Genomic DNA, 21,955 nt, shown 5'->3' with positions numbered 1-21,955 from the left:
ACAGCTTAAGAAAAATTGAAAAAAAATTAGGGTTTTTATGTCCGTTCTGCAGCTGGAATTTTTTTTTTTTTTAACTATTAGCTACATAATATACCTATCCCGGACAAACAAAAAGTTTGACCAGAGAATTGTTGTTAATATACTTCCAACAATTTTAATAGAGGAAGGATGTAATAACATGTCATGAGTGATAAATCATCTCTAGGTACACCCCCAAGGGCTGAAGTATCCCTGCCCTCCCTGATGGAGGGAGGAAGCTTTAACACTGCATAGCTCTCAGTGCAAGCTCAGAGACAGTCTGGACGGCAGCACTAAACCACCCACCCAGCATGGCTGTGAAAGTAACCGCTCTGCTCGCGTTTATGATCGTGTCTGTCGTTTTCTCCGAGGGTAAGTGTGAGCTGATGACGCCTAATCACGCTGCTTGTGAACGAGCAGAGAGTAAGGAATGCACGCTGTCCTTCCGATCGCAAGCCGGTAACACGTCCTTGCGGCACTGTGACTTTAACAAACGCTTGCAAATGGATTTTTTTGTTTAGCGATGTAGACTTGCCGTAGCATAAGAGGAAGGGAGCATGTATTCTTAATTTTTACTACTTTGCACGACAGAAGTAGCGAACAGCAAGTTCACTACAATAAAAAAATACAGTAATCCTGGTAGCTAGTAATTATATAGAAGTTATAGCCTTAAAAATAATTTATAAATGTTCTTGCAATATTTATTTTTTGTTGAAAGTCAAACTAGGACAAAAAAATAGTTAAATGAAAGACGATTTTTTTCACTTGGTTTCTGATGTACAAAAACTTTAGGGTATTTCTGTTCACAGAAGAATTTGTTGACGCTGTTTGAAACCTTTGCGTTGTGTGTAGTATAAAAATGCTCTTGGTGTGGGGGTAAATTTCTGCAAAGGGACGCGATGTACCAGAAGTATCACCACTTGCCAGCGCTATTGAACAGAACTTGCTTGCTGGAGAGCACAATCTGAAGTTAATATATTGGTAATTAAAACCAGCGGAGCCCCAGGCATTTTATTGTTTTCCTAAACCTAGCATGTAATTCAGTTCACAACTGTGCTTCAGACGTGCAGTATGAAAAAAAAATTATAAAGCCAACCAGACCTGCCATGCCCGTTCTCTCCTGGTATTGATCGAAATGCATCGTGACGTGTTGCACTTGTGAACGTCCTGTATTTTCAGAGACGCGTTAAAACTAAAGGTATCTCAGCCAAAAGCTGCGTGAGTTGCAGCTGGAAGGTTAAGGCCGAAATTTTCCTTTTTGATGAGACCTCCAGTTACTAACCCTTATCAGCAAGTGGTCCCCTAGCAATCTGTGCAAAGTGCAAACGTGCTGAATCTATGTTTAACCCCTTGGGCTACGAAGTTCTGTTTAAGATGGTTTACAAATTAAGATAGTTTAATTAGGGGGGGGGGAAGGGGAGGTTATTTTGGTCTAATTGCGCATAAGAACTTTTGACAACCTGGTTTTTCATAAAAAAAAACTCACCTTTATTTAAACTAAAGCATTGTATTCCTTCGCCTGCTCTTGTGGTCTGATAGTCCCAATCCTCTGCACCTTTTCTGCCTATTCCAGAGACAGAAGGAATGAATAAATGTGCACATGATAGTTAATTTTTTTTAAAACTATCTTATTACAAGCCTTAGCGGTGCAGGTGTGCGAGTTGCAGACTGCTTAGAAAGACTGCAAACTTCAGATGCTCATCTGTTCCGAGACTGCAAGCTCACAACACCTGTAACCTTCGTTCTGTATTGGATCAAGAACAGTGATTTAAAATGCTCCCTTTGTTGCTGAATGAAAAGATCCCCCTGCATTTTAATGGGTGTCCCCTTAAACTTTAATCTCCAGCATCGTCTGGCAACTGAAACCTGGGTGTTTCCATTCCTTTAGCCCCTGGAGAAAAAAAGGGAATGATTTGTTTGGGCCGTAAGCATCTTCTGATTTCTGTTGGTGGCTACGGTCGGTATTTCCATGACAAAGGACGGAGACATACAAAAGTAGCCTTCGAGCAGATTATTTACTTATAACATTTATACCGCGCACTATCTCCAAATCAAGGAGGTAGTGCGGGGTATAAATGGAGAATGAAGTGAATAATAAAAAATTTGACTCTTGATTAGGGCTGCATTTTATGGCTTGTCCCAGTTCAGTTCAGGTCAGAGACTGTGTGTTTCACATGTAATGTAATGTCTTTACAAGCATATGTTTAAATATTTTGTTGGAAATGTTTAAATCCCCCCTCTCCCGTTAAAAAACAGGGGTTCATTAGCAACACATAGAAAATAGCTAATTTTTTCTAACATCGGTAAGGGCAGCAAGTTATTACAAAATCAGAGCAAAAAAAAAAAACAACAACAACAGGGAAACTCATAAACAATGTTTATCATCATAGAAAGCCAGAAAAATAAAACAAAGCAAAGTGGCTTCTATGAGAAACCTGCAACTATTGAACTTATGGTGACTCCTACAAAAATGTCAGCAGAAACCACAACGCCAACAAAATATGTGGGCATAGGAGGGCATTGTTTCACTCTCCACTTCCTTGCCAGATCCCCTATTTATTTATTGCATTTGTATCCCACATTTTCTCACCTATTTGCAGGCTCAATGTGGCTTACATAATACCGTGATGGCGATCGCCAATTCCGGTATGAGAAATACAGAGTGGTAATTGCATTAAGGATCAATAAGTGATAGGGTACATTGGGTAGTCAATGCAGCTGTAAGAGCATACACATAAGACCCATACCTTGCAGTGCTGATGTATCATTTTTCTTCTGCAGTACTATGGCATGCATGTCTCCTCCCCCCCTCCACCTTCCAGAATTGAGCATATATGCCCAACTCTGCGCTCTGTAAGTGTAGCTGAGGGGCCCTTTTACAAAGCTGCGCTGAAAAATGGCCTGCGGAAGTGCAGATGCGTGTTTTGGGCACGCGCAGAATCATTTTTCAGTGCACCTGTAAAAAATGCCTTTTTAAAAATTATTTTGCAGAAAATGGACATGTAGCAAAATGAAAATTGCTGCCTGTCCGTTTTGGGGTTCAGACCTTACCACCAGCCATTGACCTAGTGATAAGGTCTCACATGGAAACTGGGCGGTAAAATGCCGATTACCACCCAATTACTGCCCACGCACCAGAAAATAAAAATATTTTCCGGTGCGCATAGCGGACACGTGTCAAAATTAATTACTGCAAGGGCCACGTGGTAGCCAGGTTGTAACTCAAAATTGACATGCATTGGGCGCACGGAGGCACCTACGTGGCTTAGTAAAAGGGCCCCTGAGTTCCCAAACTTTGTTTTTTTAGGGTTTATGTGTACTCTACATACGAGGATATCTTGTATGTGCCCTTTTATTAATGCGTATCCTGTGATGCCCTGGCATTCGTCTTTATTTTGGTCTGGGAGAAACTAAGACAAGCCAGAGAACCACAAAAGGGTTTGATTTCTACAGGTGTTATTTTCTCTGTGATCATCCTCTAATAGCGGGATTATGTATAAAATAAATGTTGGCAACACATATTCTTAAAACAGATTATTATAGTGGTTCAGTTAGATTTCTTTGGGCAGAAAGAATCCCCCTTTGCAAAGTGGATTATGGATGCAAACACAAATTTAATGCATGAGACATATAGGAGGAGATTCTATAAGTCAGCGCCGACTAAGTGTATTCTATAATCGGCACCTAGATTTGAGCGCAGATTATAGAATATGCTTAGTTATTTTAGTGCTAATATCTGTACGCATCCATTTACACTAACGAAAACCTGGTGTAAATGTCAGCGTGTAGATTTAGGCACACTGGTCCATATTCTATAACTAGGCACCTACATTTTGGAATGTCCATGAAATGCCCATTTCCCCACCCATAACCATACCCCTTTTTGCTTCCGCGTGTTAGAAGTTCAGTGCACATCATTACAGAATATGCTTAGTGAGTTGTGTGCCTAAATTCTAATCAGTACCAATCAGTGCTCATTATTGCTTGTTAAGTGCTGCAATCAGCACTCATTAGCTTCTTAAGCCAATTAAGTTACTGCGGTGTTATAGAATCCACACTGATTTTGGCACCTAATCTAAGCGCACTATATACCAGAATGAGCCATCATAAATGACCTAACTTCAAAACTCCAGAAGAACCAGTTAAATCCGAACTCTCTACACCCAATTGTTTCAATCAATTTATTACCAATGAACATTAACACATCACCCCCTCATCTCTTATGCCTGAAATGAACTGTTTATCTAAATTACTTTATAATTTACTTTAATATCTGTGATCTTTAATGCAACACTACTTTGTATTTCTCATTCCAGAAATGGCGATCGCCATTATGGCATAATGTAAGCCACATTGAGTCTGCAAAAAGGTGGAAAAATGTGGGATAAAAATGCAACAAATAAATAAATATAGAATCTGGGTAATAGGGGCTCTTTTACTAAGGTTCGCTAAAAGGTGACCTGTGCAATGACTAGTGTGTGGGATTCCCTGTATGCTGAGGCCACTTTTAGTGTGGCGGTAAAATGGCCGCATTTTCATTTTTCCTATTAGTGTTCAGGTGCTAATTTCCAAATTAGCACATGGCTGTTAGTACATGAGCCCTTACCAAAGCCTATTTAGTAGGCAGGAAGGAGTCAGATATTAACCGTGTGCTAATCAGTTGGCGTGCATTGGACACTCCTACTCTCTGCCCCCAAACATGCCCCCAGTGTGCGCAGATGCCTGAACTACTCCTGAGCGTGTCCCACAGTAGTGTAATTTGGTGCATGGGAAGTGCTTATCTCTGCTCAGTAAAATGACCCCACAGTTTACATTGCAATTTCTTTATATATAATATAGTCAAACCCCATAAAAATAAATCCTTTTATTTGTAGGTGGTGACCCCACGTTTCATAGGCTTTGTGATGTGTGCGCATAGAAAAAAAAAGCTTTGGGAAAATGGGCATTTTGTGAGCGCATAGAAAAAAAAAGCTTTGGGAAAATGGGCATTTTGTGAGCATTTCCTGAAGTCTCTCAGTGGAACAGAACACTTATTATAAGACTTTACTTTCCAAAAATTCCATTAGCATGAAATGGGAATGCATCTGTTAATACATGTATTAAGAATGACTGAGGAGCACAAGCTATTTAACGTAAAACAGAGATTCCACCAAGACATTGCCTCTATTTCAAAGGGACACTATACAATACTCATACAGATTAATTACACTGTGCACTGAGAGAGTTCATCTAATGAAGTTCACATGCTGTGTGTGTACATGACTGCGTGCTGATGTGGAAACACTGGAAAAAAAATGCACAAATGCACCATCAAATGCAAACTTTGTTCTGGAACTAAGAATAAGGGTGGAAGACTGAAAATAGAGAAGAAATGTTAATATATATAGGGGAACTGCATATTCTCAGAAACCTCCTGTGTGGACAATTATTTTAAGTTGCAATGTAAAATTTTAGAATTCATTTGTGGATTCCTTCACCAGAAAAATAATCAAAAACAAAGGAGAAAAAGATAGATAAAGCAGTTTCCAACAGTAAAATAAATATTCCTATTATGTTTTAAACCCATATAACCAAGTGCAAATAAAATATAATCTTGTCTCTCTTTTCCACACTTTTCCTCTGTTTCTGTTGTATTTTCAATGTGTTTCAAATGGAAATTCTGTTCTATTTTCAATTTATATGCCACCCTCATCCAAGAAGAACTGGAAGTTTCAATAATGTTATACTGAACAGTGTTTTACTGTATGACAGTGCAGTTAGTATATTTTAAATGCATGTACAACATACAGAAACTAATTTATTAAAGGTTTCTGCCAATTTTGCATCAATGTTTTGCCTTTTGAATAAAAGGGGAGGTTTTCATTACAAAATTTGGCACAGTTACTACAAAAGAGCAAACCTGGCACCAGACTTTAATAATCAGTCCTATAGATAGTTTAAAGAAGCTAATTGGTTGAAACATGGCAAACTTGTCAATCATTTGACATTAGCCATCATAGTGCTTCTGCCTATTGCTTTTTATTCTAAATACATAGTTTTAGAAAGTTGTCACCATCAAGTTTCATGCTTAACTTTCTAGTAAAAGTCTTTTGAATACAGTTTCTCACTGTAAAGGACGTTGCTATCTGAGAAATATTTGTCTACCCATCTCTAAGTACATACAACACAGACATCCATAAATAATGACATATAGAATGAAGTGTATCTAAGTTATTAGAAAATGTATTATATGTTTTGAATTGCAAAATATCTGGTGACTTTTATAACTATGAATAAATGTAGAGCCTTCAATGCAGAGAAAGCATGCAGCATACTACTTTTAAGAAAGTTTCGCTTGTTAACAGAAGAATGGCATCTCAATATTTAACTTATTTTCACCTGTTTGTAAGGTAATAAAGAGAATTATGTTCAAAGCCATTTACCTGGGTAAAGTGGCTTAGCTGAAGACAGCCTTCTACTTGGCTGCAAATACATGTGGGCTTCTGTGGTACACATACTTGTAGCCATACTGTGGGAAGGCTTTGGCAGAAACATACTTAGATGAAAGGAGAAGAATGACACATGCACTAGACATTTTTCAGGCATATAGTATGTAGCTTTCAGCTAGCTCACAAAAGTGGAGAGTACACAGTTGTCATTAAGCACATGTACTGTATGTATCTTTTCAGTGGGAAAGTCTTGCGGTAAATTATGTATGCTAAACATGACCACACACCTTAAATGAACATGGGTTATAACAGTGCTTCTCAACCCAGTCTTCAGGGCACACCCAGCCATTCAGGTTTTCAGCATATCCATAATGAATATGCATGAGATAGATTTGCATGCAGTGCCTACTTGGTATGCAAATTTATCTCATGCATATTCATTATGGTTGTGCCCCCAAGGGCTGGGTAGAGAAGCACTGGGCAATATAATCACTGTTCCATAATGGTCTGGATTCAGTAAATGGCAGTAAAGATCTGTGCTGAAATTGCATTCTATAAAGGGTGCTCTGCACCAAGCACCCTTTACTCACTAGCACTTAATGCTGATTTCTGCGACCAGCTTTGGGTGCATGAACTTATTCCAAGTGAAAGCTGTTGTAAATCCTAGTACACAAGTTGAGCACACAACCCCAGAATTCTATAACATCGTAACTACATTATGGGACCCACCCATGCCCCTCCCATGGCCACACTCTTTTTGGGTTGTACATGAGACAATTTATGCATGCAAATTTACAGAATAATGCAGACAGAAGCATGCATAAATCCAAATAATTACCAGTTACTTGTCTGCCAGCATACAGACTGTTGCCATTTGAATTGTGCTGCTAGCACTGTTTCTAACAACATAGGAAAACCTTGCTTTGAGGTGTGTAGTTCAGCTCTGAGCTGCAGGGTACTTATGAGCTGTGAGTCTTTACTATTTGGACAAGCTTCTCTCCTGCCAGCATACAGACTGTTGTATTTTGAATTGCACTGCTAGCGCTGACATCATTACTTTCTAACAACATAGGGAGATCTTATTCCGAGGCGTTGCGCCTTAGTCTTCACTCAAAGGGGGCATGTCCCTTTATATGTCCCTTCGTGCAGAACTTTGGGCAACATTGGGCATGGCTTCTCAGAGTGGGGCAGCTCCACTGTCCCTTGTCTGCGCTGGACAATCTGACTTTTACTATGGTGCGTCAAGTGAACCTTGTTCCTTGACTCTGCTAGAGGTTCCATGTTTGATCCCTATTATAATCTCTCATAGGATTAATCGTTTAGTCCCTGCCCATAGAACCTTGTTCCAGTCAAGTTTCTCTCACACTCATGTGAGGCAAAGAACCTCCAGACACCATTTAATCACTTTACCTTCAATTAGTTTGGTCTCCACCTCCTACCTCCCTATTCCAATTGAGTATGTAAATGCTAGGTCAGTGGTCAATAAAACTGATGTTATTAGGGGTTGGTTAGCAGAGAAACAACTTGGGTTGTTGCTGGTCTCTGAAATGTGGCTTCAACACATTTCAACAGAGGTCCTTTACTCAATGTTTTATGTCCCCCAAGTTATAAGGTCCTTCATCAAACCAGAGCTAAACAGAGAGGGGGTGGAATCACCATCATTTATAAGGCCTTCTTCAAAGTAGAACTATTGTCCCAAATGAACTTGTCTGATCTCAAGATTATTGCCTGCGTTGCTGGAGCCAATATGCCTTGTTCTTTTCTATTGCTCTCCAGGAAGCTGGTCTGCCTCAGAAAGCTGTTTTACTGCATTTCTCTAAAATATTTGTGTTAAGTTTGCTAATGTTTTATTAGTAGATATTAATTTCTATCTTGATAACTCTAGAGATATTAAGACAAAGAGCTTGCTTGATTTTCTCACCTCCTGGCAATTCCTTCACATTCACAATCCTCCCACATTAGGGGTCATCTGCTAGATCTGCTGGCTTATAGAACTGTACATATGGAGAATTTCTACCTAGGAGATCCATCCTGGTGCCATGTCCCTTGGTCAGATCATAAGACTCTGGTGTTTACTCTTTACTGGAGGGAAACTGCTAGATCTTTTCAGACCATTGTCACCTCTCCTCCTTTTAAATCGAGAGGCAAAATTGATCCTGTAAAATTCTGTTCTGGAATCTTTGGTAGCCCATAGCTTCCAGACATAGACAGTGAGGATTTCTTGTGTAAATAGAATGAGTTATGCAGTTCTACCCTGGATAGTATGACTCCCATCAAAGTTTTTTCCAAAATCACCCATAGGGTCATCACGTCACTCTGGTACAATCAAGATATTCTCCTCCTGAAGAGGCAGTGTAGTAAATTAGTGAGAAAGTGGTTCAGACATAAATCTGAGAAGAGCAAAATGCTTTGGAGGAAGGCTATCAGGGATTATAAGAAAAAGAGCAAATTGGTTGTAACCACTTAAATACCCATAAGCTCTTTAGCCTTCTTAATAGGTTTCTGTCAACTGAAAATTTAACATCAGTAACTGTAGCCACTCCCTGTGCTAATCAATTAGCCAAGTACTTTGAAGAAAAAGTAGCTAAAATTAGGGGAGCTGTACTGCAACTTAAGACCACTTGCATTCTTGCATCAAGCAACCTATTCTGGATGCTGGTATTGCAGATGACTGACTGTGGTCCTCCTTTCTGCTACCCACTCATGAGACTGTCAAATCCTTTCTCAAAAAGTATTCTTCCTCACATTGCCTTCTGAATGCTTGTCCGAGTTATTTATTAAAAACTGCACTGACAGGATTCATTGACCTTCTTCAAGCTCATATCTCATTTATGCTGACTGAAGGTGCTTTTCCTCAGCGGAAAGGGTCCTTAATACTTCCTCCAATCCCTAAGAGCATTTCAGCTTCATTGGGAGGCATTACTAATTACAGGCCTGTCGCTTCTAGCTCATTGTTGACTAAGGTAATAGAGGGAACAATTGGTACTCAGCTTATGAATCACCTTTCCTCTTTCTCCCTCTTGTATATATCCCAGTCTAGGCCTTGTTATACTGAGAGTCTTGAACACCTTAGTTTCTGAGTTTAGGAAAGCAATCAGTCTAGGCTTTAAGCTTTTAGTGATGGAGTTCAATATGTCAAGTGGCTTTGACCTTGACCAATTCAGACTCTGTGGGAAGGTTCACCAGTGGTTCCTTGACTTTCTAAAACCTAGATCGTATCAGGTGAGGTTGCAGGTTCTCTCTCATTATCTGGTCTCCTGACTGTGAGGTGGCACAGGGCTCGCTGCTATCTCCAATGTTGTTCAATGTTATGATGGCTACGTTAGGTGAAAGACTGGAGGCAATGGGGTTCTACGCTTTCATTTATGTGGCCAATGTCACAATCTATATCCCTTTTAACCCTTTAGTGTCCAATGCTCCCGTAATAAGCCATATGGGAACAGATTAATGGGAACATTGGACACTAAAGCGTTAAGACTGTTCTTTCAGAAATTGTCCAACACTAGGAGGCCCTTTTACTAAGCCGTGGAGGTGCCTACACGCGCCCAACGTTCATTAATTTAGAGTTACAACATGGCTACCTCATGGCCCGGGCAGTAATTTTGATTTTTACATGCATCCGCTATGTATGTTGGAAAATAATTGTTATTTTCTGGTGCACAGCAGAAACCGGACGGTAATCGTCATTCTCGCATAGACCATGACCACCCAGTTAACGTGTGAGACCTTACCACTAAGTCAATGAGTGGCAGTAAGGTCTCAGGCCCAAAATGGATGCACACCACTTTTTATTTTGCCACACGTTCATTTTCTGTCAAAAAAGGCCTTTTTTTGTAGATGCGCTAAAAAATGGACCTGTGCGTGTCCAATACACGCATCTACACCAGCGCAGGCCATTTTCAGCACACCTTAGTAAAAGGACCCCTAAATTTGTTGTGGTAACCAACCCCTTTGAATACACCCTAGACACTACGCTTAGGGTACTGGGTGTATTAATTGACAGACCCCTCACGTTCGAGCCTCAGATTTCCTCAGTAATGAAAAAATCCTTCAGGTCTCTGGAAGCTCAGGAGAATCAGATTATATTTCTCGCCTGACATCTTTAGACTGCTAGTTCAATCCTTAGTTGTAACTCAGTTCGATTACTGCAATTCCATCTATGATGGATGTAAGGTGGGCATCCTAAAACAGTTGCAAATGGCTCAAAATACAGCAGCTCGGCTTGTCCTCAAGCTATCACATTTTGATAGAGCCACTCCATCATTATGCAAGTTGCACTGGCTGCCCATTAAAATCGGAATTATTTTTAAATGATGTGTTTTTGTCTTTCAAATATTATATGGCATGACACTGGAATACATGCAGTCCTTAATAACTATTCCTCTACGCAATATAACCTCTGGTTCTAGGGACTACCTTAGACTTCATCTTCCAGATTACAAGAGAGTGTGCTATAAGTCAGTTCACTCCGCAGACTTTAGATACCAAGGTGCTAAGTAGTGGAACTCACTGCTAAGGGCAATCAAAAGGTCAGCCTGATTATTTGGTATTTTGCAAAAGATTGAAAACTTTCCTCTTTTAGAGGTTTCTACCCATTGATAGAGCGTGTTAGATTTTAATTGACCATCAATGGTTTATTATTTAGGTCTTATTTGTATCTTATTTGTGCTACTCTGCTCTTACTTAATATTTTGTTGGAAGCAGCAAGGCTGGTTTACAGGGAGAAGTGGATATGAGTTTGAAAGTTCTGAACAACATTTACAAAGTTTTTTGTTTTTCATTTTTGAGTCTTTCAGCTTATGAGGTGATCATGCTAGCTATGTTTCATTATTTGGAGGTTTTGTTGTTGTTTCTTTCTAGTGATAGGGCAGATGTGGCATACAGGAACGAAAGTTCCCAATGATGCTACATGAGCTAAATCTCTATATTTCTCTGACTGACTGTTTCTTCCTCCTCCCCTGCTGGCTTTTCACCTGACTGGTTCTTACTACAATTTGCAAATAAAAAGAACATTTCCTAAACCACCTAATTCTTGACTTGCAAATATGTTCTCTGTCCTGCAAGGTCGGCACCTCAGAGCTCCAGACTGTGAAAACTGTAGACTTAACCAGCCAGAAATGAAATCCCACAACTTACTGATGAATTTGCCACCTTTCTGTTTTGCAGCAAAATTGATTATTTTTAATTAAGCTAGCATAAAATAGGCCTTCTGCATTGGAAATATGCTCTTTCAGAAATAATGCTCACTGGATTTTCAGAAAGGAAAAGATTAAAAACTACATTTCTTTAATCCAGAAACAAAAGGCAGAGGGATAAACGCTATCCTCAGAAGGAGTGTATATGATGAACAAAGCTATGAAAATGACGTGCTTTAGTACGCAGCACTGCTAAATCAGACGTATATTATTGCACTGTATCTTAAATTAAGAACCTCTCGCCTACAATTTGCAAAGTACTTTTAAAACACTATGTTCCTATGGAGTGCAAAAAAGTAAGAAAGGGAAAAAGCCTGAGCACCCACATCTCCACCCAGCAAACATTAACAGGGTAGAAAGGACTTAAACTGGTCAAATTCTCGTCATCGGCATACAAAACCCTTTCATACTAAATTTTGTTAAAACTCCAAGGAGTGTTTAAAACAGAGAAAAAAGGAAACACTTAGCTTTAGACTTAGTTGAAGATTCAAAGTGCATATAAAGTCAGTCACACCGACTGTGGCCAGAGTTTCGCTATAATCAGCTATCTCAAGGTGCGAACAACCAATCAGTTAGTTAGAGCACGAATCCTCTTTATACCAGCGGAAGATGAAGAGAATTTTACCCAGTTTAAGTCCTTTCTACCCTTTTAATGTTTGCTGGGTGGAGGCGTGGGTGCTGAGACTTTTTCCCTTTCTTACTTTTTTGTACTCCATACAGCCCAGATTACAGACGCCAGACTCATATTTGGAAAAAATAAATATGAAAGTGCTAAACCCCTAAGAGAGAAACTCCATTGGCTCCCACTCAAAGAATGCGTTGTGTTCAAGATCTGAACGATAGTACACAAAATTATACACGCAGACGCCCCAATCTACATGCTAAACCTTGTGGATTTGCCTCCCAGAAACGCTGTAAGATCATCCCGCAAATATCTCAATCTGCACTTCCCCAGCTGCAAAGGACTAAAATACAAGCTGACACACGCCACCACCTTCTCCTACTTGAGCACGCAGCTGTGGAATGCTCTACCTACAGACCTGAAAGCTATTGACGAAATAATTAACTTCCGCAAATGTCTGAAGACTCATCTCTTCCAAAACGCCTAAAAGGAAAATACATAGCCTATTAAACTACTTCAACAATCCACACAGTTACTGCAGCTCACCTCTAACTTACCTAACACTTTCCGTCTATCCTCCCTTACCTAATCTTTAAACAGTAATAATTGTACTTGTTATCATGAAACAACTATGCCTATCTTCTCTTACCAACATTCAAACTATAAGAATTGTACCTGTTATCATGAAATGATTATGTCATAACCACACTCTGTAAGCCACGTTGAGCCTGCAAATAGGTGGGAAAAGGCGGGATACAAATACAATAAATTATATATATATATATATATATATATATATATATATATATATATATATATATATATATATATATACAGTGGGGGAAATAAGTATTTGATCCCTTGCTGATTTTGTAAGTTTGCCCACTGACAAAGACATGAGCAGCCCATAATTGAAGGGTAGGTTATTGGTAACAGTGAGAGATAGCACATCACAAATTAAATCCGGAAAATCACATTGTGGAAAGTATATGAATTTATTTGCATTCTGCAGAGGGAAATAAGTATTTAATCCCTCTGGCAAACAAGACCTAATACTTGGTGGCAAAACCCTTGTTGGCAAGCACAGCGGTCAGACGTCTTCTGTAGTTGATGATGAGGTTTGCACACATGTCAGGAGGAATTTTGGTCCACTCCTCTTTGCAGATCATCTCTAAATCATTAAGAGTTCTGGGCTGTCGCTTGGCAACTCGCAGCTTCAGCTCCCTCCATAAGTTTTCAATGGGATTAAGGTCTGGTGACTGGCTAGGCCACTCCATGACCCTAATGTGCTTCTTCCTGAGCCACTCCTTTGTTGCCTTGGCTGTATGTTTTGGGTCATTGTCGTGCTGGAAGACCCAGCCACGACCCATTTTTAAGGCCCTGGCGGAGGGAAGGAGGTTGTCACTCAGAATTGTACTGTACATGGCCCCATCCATTCTCCCATTGATGCGGTGAAGTAGTCCTGTGCCCTTAGCAGAGAAACACCCCCAAAACATAACATTTCCACCTCCATGCTTGACAGTGGGGACGGTGTTCTTTGGGTCATAGGCAGCATTTCTCTTCCTCCAAACACGGCGAGTTGAGTTCATGCCAAAGAGCTCAATTTTTGTCTCATCTGACCACAGCACCTTCTCCCAATCATTCTCGGCATCATCCAGGTGTTCACTGGCAAACTTCAGACGGGCCGTCACATGTGCCTTCCGGAGCAGGGGGACCTTGCGGGCACTGCAGGATTGCAATCCGTTATGTCGTAATGTGTTACCAATGGTTTTCGTGGTGACAGTGGTCCCAGCTGCCTTGAGATCATTGACAAGTTCCCCCCTTGTAGTTGTAGGCTGATTTCTAACCTTCCTCATGATCAAGGATACCCCACGAGGTGAGATTTTGCGTGGAGCCCCAGATCTTTGTTGATTGACAGTCATTTTGTACTTCTTCCATTTTCTTACTATGGCACCAACAGTTGTCTCCTTCTCGCCCAGCGTCTTACTGATGGTTTTGTAGCCCATTCCAGCCTTGTGCAGGTGTATGATCTTGTCCCTGACATCCTTAGACAGCTCCTTGCTCTTGGCCATTTTGTAGAGGTTAGAGTCTGACTGATTCACTGAGTCTGTGGACAGGTGTCTTTCATACAGGTGACCATTGCCGACAGCTGTCTGTCATGCAGGTAACGAGTTGATTTGGAGCATCTACCTGGTCTGTAGGGGCCAGATCTCTTACTGGTTGGTGGGGGATCAAATACTTATTTCCCTCTGCAGAATGCAAATAAATTCATATACTTTCCACAATGTGATTTTCCGGATTTAATTTGTGATGTGCTATCTCTCACTGTTACCAATAACCTACCCTTCAATTATGGGCTGCTCATGTCTTTGTCAGTGGGCAAACTTACAAAATCAGCAAGGGATCAAATACTTATTTCCCCCACTGTATATATATATATATATATACTCTTTCTTCCTCTTTAATACTGAACACAAGTTACTGCTTTTCAGGTATTATTGCACTGTATACATTTATTTTGAGATTCAAGTTCTGTAGGTTTGAAGATGTTTAGCTGAATTAAATCAGTGGACTGGAGTTGAATGGGTAGACGTGAAGTGTCTGTTTACGCTTTCCAAAAATACTAGGACTAGGGGGCATGCGATGAAGCTACAAAGTAGTAAATTTAAAATGAATTGGAGAAACCTTTTCTTCACTCAACGTGTAATTAAACTCTGGTATTCATTGCCAGAGTTTATGGTAAAGGGGTTAACTTAGCAGAGTTTAAAAAAGGTTTGGACGGCTTTCTAAAGGAAAAGTCCATAGACCAATATTAAATTGGACTTGGGGAAAACCCACTATTTCTGGGATAAGCAATATAAAATGTTTTGTACTGTTTTGGGATCTTGCCAGGTATTTGTGACCTGGATTGGCCACTGTTGGAAACAGGATGCTGGGCTTGATTGACCTTTGGTCTGTCCCAGTAGGCAATACTTATCTATCCTTCGGTTTTGGGCATGCTAATATATATATCATCCATGGTTTTTCTCAATGAAGGAATGCCCATCTTTGTCCATGACAATAGCAGCACTTATTGAGGGGCAGGATGTTTGACTGGCTGTGTAAAATGCTGAAGGAGAGGCTGAAGAGTAATGGGAGCTCCGTCCTTGAGGATGGGTGACCTGGTTCAGTGGCCCATTGCCTCCCCATCTCCCTCCAGTGCTTTGATTTTATTTCAACACGGAAAGCCACAATAAATCTATCACACAGAGAATCTTAGTAAACTGTTGCAGACTTTCTAACACATCAGTGAAAAAAAAAAGATAAGGGTTGTTGAAGAGAAGAATTCATCCAGCAGCCTGCACTTTATCACAATGTACACTTTTATTGTCAGCCAAGGTTAGAACTTCACAAGCACCAAGTAAAACAAATTAAACTGAAATGCACAGAGACATGAATATTTACAAAACAAATAATATGGTTGCCATTTGAGTCCACTTGGATTTATTTTGGCGCTGACCTGAGAAAAGGAGTGTAATTCTCCAAAGCTAGTTACAAATGTATTATTACCTAACTCTAGTAAAAAGCTGTCAGCTGCAACATCTACATGTTGCAAAATAAAATCACTTCAAGGCAAACTAAAGAATGATTGTATGTATAACTCTCAGGGTCTGACTCCCAAACCTATTTTTCCATAGACAAAATGCAGCAGAAACGCCTTAACAGGGCTGCCGAGAGGGGGGGGCAGGGGGGACAAAATTCCCCGGGCCTCCAAGGGGGGCCCGGCGCCGGGGTCAGGCCGCCGGCGCTGCAGTTCCTGGTCTCACCTGCCTGCCTCCTCGGCTCCAGGCCCCCTGCATTCAAAGTAACAGTCACAGATTGCCTCTCTTCAGGCCTTCCTTCCCTGTGTCCCGCCCTCGCGGAAACCGGAAGTTACATCAGACGAGGGCGGGACACAGGGAGGGAAGGCCAGAAAGAGGTGATCTGCGACTCCCGCCTTGAATGCAGGGGGCCCGGAGCCGTGGAGGCAGGCAGGTGAGACCACGGACTGCAGCGGCGGGGGGAGCAAAGGGGGTGGCGGGGGGAGTGACAGGGTGCGCCAGCGGCAGGGGGGGGGGGGGCGGAGGCGGAGCGGCATTGCCCCGGGCCCGGCCTAGTCTCTTGGCAGCCCTGCACCTTAAAAGGGCAATTCTCTAACAGGACACCCACATTTATACACCACTTGAGAGCATAATTGTACAGAATACTGCCACTTTCATGAGAGAGTATACAACAAAACACTAAAGGACTTTCAAGGGTGCACATAAGTGGCACAACACATAAAATGCAAGGAGGCGTTCCCATGGGTGGAGCATGGGAGGGGCGTGGGCAGTGCTGCTACTTACACATACAGCTAACAGAATACTGTAAGTTATGCACTGGGTGCCCACAGTTCTACCAAGTCTATGGCTGGTTAACGGTGGGTGCCTTAATGTAAGGTATATCAATACCAAGATACACTCGTATTCTATAATTCAGTCTGGGTGTCCAGATGCCATTATAGAAGAGGCTCTCATTGTGCAGCCACAGGGTGCCTGAAAGGAGATGCCCATTTATAGAATAACTACTAACATAGGGGTACTTTTACTACACTGTGTTAAGTGCAAACCGTGGGATGCGCTCAGGTATCCCGCAGTAACTTGGAAATGTGCACATTGTAAATCATTTTTCTAATTGTTTTGAAGAAGTGCGTCTGGGTGGAGAGAGGGCACCAGTTAGTGCGTCTACATTATCACATGCCAACTGGTTAGTAAACAGATACCACAGGAGTTCTTACTACCTAAAAATGGGTTGCGGTAAGTGCTTTCGTGGTAATTGTAAAAATGGTCATGTGCTAAATGGCAGCATTAGTGCGTGAACACAAAATATTTGGGGGGGGGGGGGGGGGGGGAAATCCCGGAGATAACTTATGCCATAGACAACTCAAAAGTAATCCTCTTCAAATGAGCACTATTGAACTTATATTTTTTTCACTTTTTACCAATTTTTAAATCAGTTTTATCAATTATTTAAAAATGTATTTTAAAAATAGGGAGGAAAAGCCTCAACAGACTCTTTCTTGGCAACAGAGCTGATCAATTATAGAAGTACTTACTGTCATCATGGGCTAAAAAAAACCTCCCCAAAATTTTTATTTAAACAAAGGCCAAACAAACTCTCTACTTAGCTTATGAGGATGCACAGACTCCTCCTGCAGTACATGGCCGACAATGGCCAAAGTTTCCATAACTTCGTCAGGGTCCATGGCACACAAGCTCACTTCATTTCATGGTTGCAGCTACTGTGCTACAAGGTGGAGAATGGGCAGAGTATGGGTAGGGTCTCCCAAATTCTATGTATGGCACTCAAAATTGTGCAAATGTGGTCACAAACCCAATTTGCACAAACAATTTAAATGAGTAATGAGCCTATAATCAATTATTGACACTAATTGACAACAATTAGAATTTACACGCACATCTTGCTAGGTGCTATTCTATAAAGATGCGTGTATAAATTGATGTTTGCAGATCCAGAAAGGGGACATGGCCATGGGAGGAGCATAGGCATGTAAGTGGTGTTCACTAAAGATGCACGCAGTATTATAGAATTTGGAAGATCCAGACCTAATTTAGACATGAAGATTCACACCAGGTTTCAGTTGGTGTAAATCCTCACACCTAAAAGTTGGGCGCTGTTCTATAAATGATGCCCAACTTGGAGCACTATTTATAAAATACCACTCAGTGCTCATTTTTTTTTTTTGTGCCATATGCAGAATTTGGTCCATGATGGTCAACATGGGGATAATTTCTGTATGTTATCTGTTAGCATGGCAGATAACGTGGTGCAGTTAATGCCACCTGAATAGATGTAGCTAACTCTATAGTATTATCTTCAAAGCAGTTAAAGCACATTAAAATGTTTCTGTGCATTAGCTGCATGAGAAACTGCTAGAAGCCCTCCCATTAGTTAACACAGAGGTTTTATAGTTACTGCGCGTAATTTTGGCAGTTAATACATGGAAACTGTAAAATCTTACTGCACTTTAGCAAGCTGGGTTATTTATGAATCACGTCATAAGTTAATTTAATAATTATTTTGGTTTCTGTCTTTCTTTCTTATTTATAAACATGTTCCTGAGAAATAAGCTTGGGTTGTACACTTTATACAATGGCCACATATAGAGGTAGATTCAAGAAAAAGTGCCAAAATATAGGGGCTGGGTTGATGCACGCCAATCACAAAATCTATAATGGCAGTAATGGGTAGAACTGCCATTATAGAATCAGGGCTGCCGAGAGACATAGCTGGGCCCGGGGCAGAACTGGATCACCGCAAGCCGCCCCTCCACTTATGCTGCCCCCCACTTGCATCGCCTCCCCCACTCGCATCGCCACTCCCGCCTGCTCGCCCTTTATCTTTCTGTCATTGCCTCCATTGGGGGGCCCAGGCCCGGGCCTGGCACTGGCAAGCCGCTTCCTTCGTGCCCGAGCCTACAGTCTGTCCTCTCTTGCTTCTGTACGAAAGACTACCACACGGGAGTGTAGAGGTGCACTCAATCCCCACGAAACAAATACACAAAAAAGAAGAGGAGTGGGGGAAAGTAGGCTCTTTCCAAACAAAGGAGGAGACGTATAATTAGATAATTGACTCAACCTGTTTATAATAAATATATATTTTTTATCTAATTATACGTCTCCTCCTTTGTTTGGAAAGAGCCTACTTTCCCCCACTCCTCTTCTTTTTCTGTCCTGCTTCTGTCCATGCCAGGAGTCAATATCGTGCTAATGCAATCATCTGGGTCCTGGTTAGCAAACGGGAGCAGGGGCGGACAGACCTGGAAGCAGGCAGCAAGATGAAGTTTGCCGGTGCTGAGGCTGGGCCTGGGGAATTTTCCCTCCCTCTCAGTGGCCCTGTTTACTAAGCTGCATTAGAGGCGTGCTAATGTTTTTAGTGTGCGTTAAGTTTTATCTTGCGCTAACTGTATTGAAACTCATAATATTCGTATGGGCGTCTACATGGTTAGTGCCCCGCTAATTTTTAGCACATGCTAAAAATGCTAGCACACCATAGTAAATGGGGTCCTAAGTCCGCAGTTTCGTGCCTAACTTTAGGCACGAGCACTTACGCCATGCCAAAGGTGTGAGCAAATCCAAATTATTAATACTACTACTGCTACTAATAATAATAATAAGCCTGGTGTAAGTGCCTTTTCTCGATTATTCAAATTTTAATGTCCCAAACACTCATCAATGGAATATTCTTTGTTGAAAAATACCTTGTCCACAATCAACGTTTATCATATCCAAAGCTACAATATCAGTCACATTTATATAGATGCCTCTAAAGGGGATCATCAGAGTATTCTATAACTTGCTCTCCTAAGCATACCCCGATCCACCCGTGCCCCTCCCACATCACACCCCTTATAAATTTTGTGTGATAGAATTTGCATGCACAAATTATAGACTAGCAATTAAGGGCACTTGTGTGTGCGACTGCTAATTGGCGTCAATTAGTGCCAGTTAACATAGATTAAAGCCAATAATTGGCTGTTATTGCCAAATAACAGCCAGTTATTAAACTTAGCTCTGCATGCTGCTGATATTATTGTATAAATTGCACACTCATTCTAAGCCTAAATTTGGGCACTCAAGTTTATAGAATCAGGGGAATAACTTTTAAAATTTACTTGCTAAGATTCTTCTCCATAGGCGCAGATCAAATGATAGTTGGAAAACAAGGTCTTATTCTAGGGCTTTTTTTTCCTTGGAATACTTAAGTTTTCCATTTTGCCTCGGGTCAAAATGTTTGGCTGGAAAAACATTTGCAGTTAAGTGGCCTCACTATCAGTGCCTTTGTCTTGCAATTACTCAGGGTTTTCATAACAATTGAGCGGCTCCTTTTTCTAAGCTGTTCAAAACTTCTTGGAATTAAATGTCTGTCCAATTCTTGTGTCTCCTACACTCAAAATAGGTCGAAATGCCCAATGAATATGTTTGCATTTCACAGGATTATTACATAGCTCTTTTCAATCAGCTTTGTTTTTAAACTGACCAGCCGAAAAACACTCTCAGACTGCTTCAGGGCCACTTATGTTTGTTTTTTGTTTTATCCCCAGAGAAACCTGTCAGTTTGAATTACCGATGCCCCTGCAGATTCGTGGAGAGCAATACCAGTGTGTCAAGAAACAGTATCAAACACCTGAGAATCATCTCCACTCCCAGCTGTTCCCTTCAGATTGTGTAAGTGTGGGAGGATGGAACACGTTACAGCCATTTTCAATAAGGCATTATGGGGTCCTTTTACAAAGGCACGCTAGCATTTTTAGCGTGTGTTAAAAATAAGTGTGCGCTAAAGGTTAGAGATGTCCATATATTCCTATGGGCTTTTCTAGTGTTTAGCATGTGCTAAAAATGCAAACACACCTTTGTATAAGACCTCTATGTTGGATGAAGCTGGGCATCAGCTCCTGGATTCTATAAAGGGTGTCCAAATATCTGTGCCAAATCTTGGGTGTAAACTAGAGATATGCATGCAACCTATGCATGCTTTTTCACTATGTAAGTAGTTATGATCATCACAGTTTATAATACTCTTCCTACATTTTCTTGTTTTGCTTTATTTTCTACCATGTAAGATGCTTTCTTTTACAATGTAAGCCGCACTGAGCCTGCAGTATGTGGGAAAGTGTGGGGTACAAATGTAATAAATAATAATAATAATAATAACCTAATTGATTAATGAGCCAATTAACATCAATAATTGTATGTGAACAATCAACTATTGATGTTAATTGGCACCAATTAAGGGTTGGGCACTATTCTATAAGCAGGGTTGGCCCAAGGCAAGATGTCGCCTGAGGTGGAACTAAGATGGCGCCCTCCCCAGGCCGAGATGCTTCCCCCTCTTAGACCAAGATGCTGCCCCTTCCCTACTTCCAGCCCATTTACGGCGTTTACTTCGTCACGTTCCAAACCCGGCAGTTAGCAGTGATTCCCATATGCTGCCCTGCCGCCGGCACCTGCCTCTTCCCTTTACTGTGGCTGCTGAGCCTCTGATGAAACAGGAAGTTACATCAGAGAGGCGACCATTTTAATGTGTAAAGGGAAGAGGCAGGTGCTGGCGGTAGGGCTGCATGTGGGAATCGCTGCCACTGCCGGGTTTGGAACGTGACTAGGTAAAAGCAGCGAAGGGGGAGATGCTGCTCCCTGAAGAGGAGAGAGATGCTGCTCCTGAAGAGTGCCACCTGAGGCCCCCTCCTCAGGAGGCCTAATAGTCAGGCCACCCCTGTCTATAAGCCTGGATACCCCAAACCTATAGTGTGCAACCCAAAAGGGTGTGGGGCCATGCAAGGGGCATGGGTGGGTCAGGGGCGCTCTCAGAAAATGTGCCCAGTATTTTAGAATTCCAGGGATCTGTGCCCAACTTACAAACAAGGATTTATACTAGGTTTTACGTCTGACACTCAAAGTTGGGCGTAGGAATCCCCACTAAGCACTATTCTATAAAGGGCACTAATCCTGGAGTACCCGTTATAGAATAGCATTGAGTGCTGATTTTTCCCATTGTCTGTATTTCACTGAATCCAGCCCTTGTTGCACACAGTGGACAAAATTCTATATCTGGCGTTGAAAAATCGGCAAAAAAACAAAAAACAAAAAAAACACTGAGCACTGTTCTTTAAATGG

At 41.2% G+C, this 21,955-nt stretch overlaps 1 protein-coding gene across 1 annotated transcript in view; it reads left to right on the top strand.

Annotated features, from left to right (window-relative positions):
• The first annotated feature begins 280 nt into the window (after nucleotides 1-280).
• The window catches only part of CXCL12 (C-X-C motif chemokine ligand 12), a 51,146-nt gene continuing 29,471 nt past the window's right edge, over nucleotides 281-21,955 (top strand). The window contains exons 1-2 of the mRNA XM_030203176.1: nucleotides 281-390; nucleotides 20,386-20,509. Coding sequence (XP_030059036.1) covers nucleotides 330-390; nucleotides 20,386-20,509 — 185 coding nt within the window. The 5' untranslated portion in view covers nucleotides 281-329. The remainder of the gene's footprint in view (nucleotides 391-20,385; nucleotides 20,510-21,955) is intronic.

The sequence above is a fragment of the Microcaecilia unicolor genome, chromosome 5 (genome assembly GCF_901765095.1).
Source record: "Microcaecilia unicolor chromosome 5, aMicUni1.1, whole genome shotgun sequence".
Taxonomy (NCBI): Eukaryota; Metazoa; Chordata; class Amphibia; order Gymnophiona; family Siphonopidae; genus Microcaecilia; species Microcaecilia unicolor.
The sequence above is the reverse complement of the archived record's forward strand: the minus strand, read 5'-3'. Positions and strand labels throughout refer to the sequence as shown.